Below are 5,451 nucleotides of genomic sequence, written 5' to 3'. Positions count from 1 at the left end.
TCTTTCAAGTTTTTACCCCTTCTCTTGTAAAGCTGCAATTCATTGCAGATTCCCAGGCAGCACCTTCCAAACCCACGACCACTTCCATGGAGAAGGGCAAGGGCAGCAGGTATATGGGAATACCAGCCCCTGCAAGTTCCTCTCCAAGCCACTCACCATCCTGGCTTGGAAATATGACACCACAAGACATAGGAGCACAAGCAGGCAAATTGACTCATCAAGAGATAGTAGGAACTGCAGATGCTGGAGAATCTGAGATAACAAGGTGTGGAGCTGGATGAACACTGGGCTGCTGTGTTCATCCAGCTCCACACCTTGAGCTTTCCTGCTCCTAAGATGCTGCTTGGCCTGTTGTGTTCGTCCAGCTCCACACCTTGCTATCTCAAATTGACTCATCGAGTCTGTTCCACAATTCAATCATGGCTGATATGTCGCTCAATCCCATTCTCCTGCCTTCTCCCTGTAATCTTTGATCCCTTTACCAATCAAGAAACTATCTGTCTCTATCTGAAAGATACTCAATGACTTGGCCACGACAGCCCTCTGTGGCAATGAGCTCCACAGATTCACCACCCTCTGAAGAAATTCCCCCATATCTCCGTTCTAAAGGGTCATCCCTTCACTCTGAGGCTGTGCCCTCAGGTCCTAGTCTCTTCTACTGGTGGAAACATCTTCTCCACATTCATTCTGTTGAAGCCTCTCAGTATTCTGTCAGTTTCAATCAGTTCCTCCTCATCCTTCTAAACTCCATCGAGTACAGACCCAGAGTCCTCAAACAGGGCCAAAACTGCTCAATATTCCAAATGCGATCCAAGCCTGCATCCTGCTGTTGTGCACTGTTTAACTTGGAGATGGTTCCTTAGTTGGCTACAAACACATAACGTCTGATGTTGAACAGTTAAAGAGCTCATAAAGATGAAACTTCACCTTGGGCTTCTGCTTAGGTTTAGATCCCACACCTGACTCACACCTGGTGTTACACCTTGAAACAGAACATACCAGTCATCAGATCCATAAATAAATTGTTCATTTTATTTCTCTTAAAAAAATTAAAATCTATGTACATTTCATTCCAGTATGACAATTTTCTTCTGTATCCCAATAGAATTTGCTACATTTTTGATAAATAATGCAACATTGGAAGGTTATACTGCAGGTTTTGGTAATAACTGGTTCGGTTCACTGTGCTATGCAGAGTAGGCAGCCAAAACTTTAACAGAGAGTTGATTGCTAGCTGCCAAATGACACGAGCGAAGTAGCTCACCTCAGGAAATGATGTGGCCCACATACAGGTTGCAAATACACACCATTTCCATGCTCAGGAACTCCAACTAATTATTACGTTTTCAATTATAACCATGTTTTCATTCAAGCACTCGATAAAAGACAATACACTGATAATGATGCACGATAAGACATTATATAATAATACAAATATACAATCGCTTTGTTACAAACAGAACAAAAGCCAGCAAAATCTATGCTCCAAAATGAAGCTATCTCCTTGCTCCAACAAACTGAAGCTTTCAATTAACTTTGAGGGTTGACTCTTTCCCTCAGTCTTTAGCTGCCACAAGGGCAGTGCTGCACAGTGCATGTAGGTATAGCTACAGAATAACAGCAAAAATCTATGCCCATGCCCTCCCATCCCTTTCCATGTTACTGCCAGCATAATGTGGCAAAAAATTTAGAAACCTACGCAACAGCTCCTTCAAAACAAAAATGGAAACATTCTCCAATGATATGTTGGAACTGATACGGCAATTAGTTGGGGAAAATTTAACCTGGAGCCAGTGCAAATCTTAAATTGTGCTGGTTATTCCCACAACCATGACAAAACCTCTCTCTCTTTTAAAGCGAAAGGAAGAATTATTATTCCATAAAGGCTGCTGTTTTAAGAGCTGGACAAAGTCAGGAGTCACACAACACCAGGTCATAGACCAACAGGTTTATTTGAAACCACAAGCTTTCAGAGCAGCCTGGTCTGGTGTGGTTTCTGACTTTGTCCATCCCAGTCCAACACCTGCATCTCCACCTCGTGGCTTTAAGAGCCGAGCGGCCTTCTCCCTTTCGGCTGCGTCCCTTTCTCCTCCCGAATTCATGATGACAATTCATTCTTCCCGTCTCCGCACCCGCTACACAGTTTGTCAGTCTAGGAATTTGTGAATGTCATTGTGCAACATGACGTAAGGATTGGACGCTTCGTTGTGGTGGGCGCAGTTGTAATGGCATCGACAGGACTGAATCATCATCATGTTCTTGGTGAAGGTCTCCCCGTCATCGCAACGGAAGCGAACACGGACCGTTCGGGTCTGCTGGGGAGTACAACAGCGTCCATCAACACACGAACCACAGTGTTTGGTACGATATCGCTTCACACTGGCACAGCCAGCATAGCTGAAGTGGACAGCAGTGGTGGATTTCTTGGTCCTGTCGCATTTCTTTCCTTTCTGCGATGGAGAGCAGTAAAAGAAATGCAAGCATAATTAGCAAAGACATGGGTTTTCCAAAAGTTAATGCAAAACAATGGCAGGATCAGTCATTCATTCAGCAGCAAGGGAAGGGCAGAAGCAGACTGAGCCTTACTTTCAGGCTGGGAAAGGTGGTCTGTTTGCAGGGACGGACGTCACAGAGCCTGGTCTCCTTTCGAAGCTTACAGTCAGGGTTGTCATTGGTGACCCTTGTGGAGATGCCTGTCCCACAGGTCCTGGAACACTGCGACCATTCTGTCGTCTGGACAAAGCATTTGGGACTCCAGGCTGTCAAGAAAAATGGAACAAAGGCCATTCAGAAAGAAACATCGCAGGCGAACAACTCTGGTTTTAATCAAGTAATTTCACAAACTATTCTTCTTGATTCACTTGTCATGCGCAAGCTTGGTTTTTGTTGGGCCTTTTGTGCCCAGTTTCTGGTTAATGTCAGCAAGAAATTCACTTGCAGCTGGGCTATTGGAGAGTATCAGCTTCCGCGTGTAACCCCCGGCAGCTTTTATAAGCCTCACCAACTTTGTGAAGGAAGTGGATCTCGCACGGTGCTCAGTGATGACATAATTTCTACAGGGGCTCGCACATTAGGATTTTCCAGCCGTTTTTAATCTTAATTTCCTGAAGTGGACGAGAGCTAAGTGCTCAGGAAAGGTCAAGGTTTAGCGTTTGCAGTAGCAATTTGCACCTCTTGAAAGGTCATCACTCATCAGCAAAGAAAATGACCAGCCCGCAGATAGATCAATGGGATATAATAACGTTATCTTTACTGATGGTAAGCTGTAATGGAGCTATGTAAGCAACAAGACAGTTGCTATGTTCAACATTTATACCATTGGCTCATAAGAGCAGGTGACATCGAAGAAACATGGATTGGTTAGAGGGAGGGGAGGCTAGTTTTGTTTTCACATAGTGGGCTGTTGTGATTGGTGTTCGCTGAATCACTTTTAGAAACTGATTCAATAATCAGTTGCAACTGGATAAATATTTCGAGAGAAGAGGATCGAGTGGAAAGCGGGCTAGTGATCTAACTCTGTGCAAAAGCTAATATGGGCAGAATGGCCCGAAAGGCCTTGAAGATGCTGTAACTTACCAGGCAGCCTTTTGAGGCCTCCGCGGAGAAGGGACCGTAGCTCATTGTTGTGGAGTCGTCCGCCTTGCCAAGGCTTCCCCACCGTCTCTTGGCTGAAGAGGTCGTCTGTGTCCACGGCCTCTGGTCCTGCCGTGTTTCCATCACAGACCCATTCCTCACAGCACTGGCCTGGCACCTTAACCAGCCGTGGGTTAGGGCAGCCTACATTGGGCAGGGAGAGCTCCTGTGGGCACAGTGGAGCACAGCCGACCGCTCCATCGATGCAGGTGCACTGATGCTTGCAGTTTGGCTGAAAGATCTCCCCATTCTGATAGATTTTACTGTTGTATTCACAAGGTCTGCCCTCGGACCTCGCTGTAAAAGCACAAAAAAAGCACGATTTTCTGTTAATTACAAAGAAAGGAGCTAATTGAAGAACAGACAAGAAATCGCAAGTTTACAAAGTACATAGCTGTAGAATTTGTAAGCCACAGGTCCCCAGAGGAACAGGAGTTGAACAATGGATTACTCAGGAATCACTTTCCCCTCAAACATCCACACACAGTGAATTACATTCCTTACTGCTTAACTCACAAGCCTAGCTGCCAATCGATGGCCAAAAAAACAATAAAACATAACCAAACATGGCTTTAAGAGATGACAAGAACTGCTTTTCATTTGAGCGAACGGCAGGAGACATCCCGAGTGGTTTTAATAAGTTCTCAATGAGCCACAGGAATGCCTTACCTCTACAGATGCCCTGCTGAGCGATGGGGCTTGCTCCAAAGTTGCACTGTAAGCCCTTGGTGTGATCACAAGGCTGCAGCTTGCTGCAATCCTCATTCAGCTGCTTGGCACAAACTCGGCAGCATCCACAGCTGTCCAGGGACAGGCTGACTCCTGGCGCACAGCTGGGCACCTCCTGGGGGCACTGGCACTTCAGTGGGCAGCTTAACATCACCTGTGGGTTCAAGGGAGAAATCAAAAAACTCACTCAGTCTCCAGTTCACAAAAAAACCACAACATGGCAAGGCACTATGCGAACAAAACCGCCCCCGACCTTCCCACACACTCCCCACCCACACACACACACACACACACACACACACACACACACACAGACACACACAACACACACACACACACACACTCCTGCCCAACACACAGACACACACACTCACACACACACACACACACACATGCACACACACGCTACCCGCCAACACACAGACACACACACTCACACACACACACATGCACACACACGCTACCCGCCAACACACACACACACACTCACACACACACACACACTCACACGCACACACACGCTACCCGCCAACACACACACACACACACACACACGACACACACAACACACACACACGACACACACACACACTCCTGCCCAACACACACACACGACACACACACACACTCCTGCCCAACACACACACATGACACACACACACACTCCTGCCCAACACACACACACACACCTGCCCAACACACACACACACACACACACACACACCTGCCCAACACACACACACACACACACACACACACACACAGTCACACACACACATGCTACCCACCAACACACACACACGCACAGACACACACACACACTCCTGCCCAACACACACACACACACTCTCTTGCCCAACACACACACACACACACACACACACACACACACACACACTCCTGCCCAACACACACACACACACACACACACACACACACACACAACACACACACACAAACACACACTCCTGCCCAACACACACACACACACACACACACACACACACACACACAACACACACACACAAACACACACTCCTGCCCAACACACACACACACACACACACACACAAAAACACACACACACAC

At 46.9% G+C, this 5,451-nt stretch overlaps 1 protein-coding gene across 1 annotated transcript in view; it reads right to left on the bottom strand.

Moving 5' to 3' along the window:
• Window positions 1–1,010: 1,010 nt before the first annotated feature.
• The window catches only part of ccn1 (cellular communication network factor 1), a 12,588-nt gene continuing 8,147 nt past the window's right edge, over window positions 1,011–5,451 (bottom strand). The window contains exons 2-5 of the mRNA XM_059648173.1: window positions 4,303–4,516; window positions 3,577–3,930; window positions 2,587–2,759; window positions 1,011–2,450 (exon numbers count right to left, since the gene is read on the bottom strand). Coding sequence (XP_059504156.1) covers window positions 2,148–2,450; window positions 2,587–2,759; window positions 3,577–3,930; window positions 4,303–4,516 — 1,044 coding nt within the window. The 3' untranslated portion in view covers window positions 1,011–2,147. The remainder of the gene's footprint in view (window positions 2,451–2,586; window positions 2,760–3,576; window positions 3,931–4,302; window positions 4,517–5,451) is intronic.

Source organism: Stegostoma tigrinum, chromosome 8, assembly GCF_030684315.1.
Source record: "Stegostoma tigrinum isolate sSteTig4 chromosome 8, sSteTig4.hap1, whole genome shotgun sequence".
In the NCBI taxonomy this organism is placed as follows: Eukaryota; Metazoa; Chordata; class Chondrichthyes; order Orectolobiformes; family Stegostomatidae; genus Stegostoma; species Stegostoma tigrinum.
The sequence above is the reverse complement of the archived record's forward strand: the minus strand, read 5'-3'. Positions and strand labels throughout refer to the sequence as shown.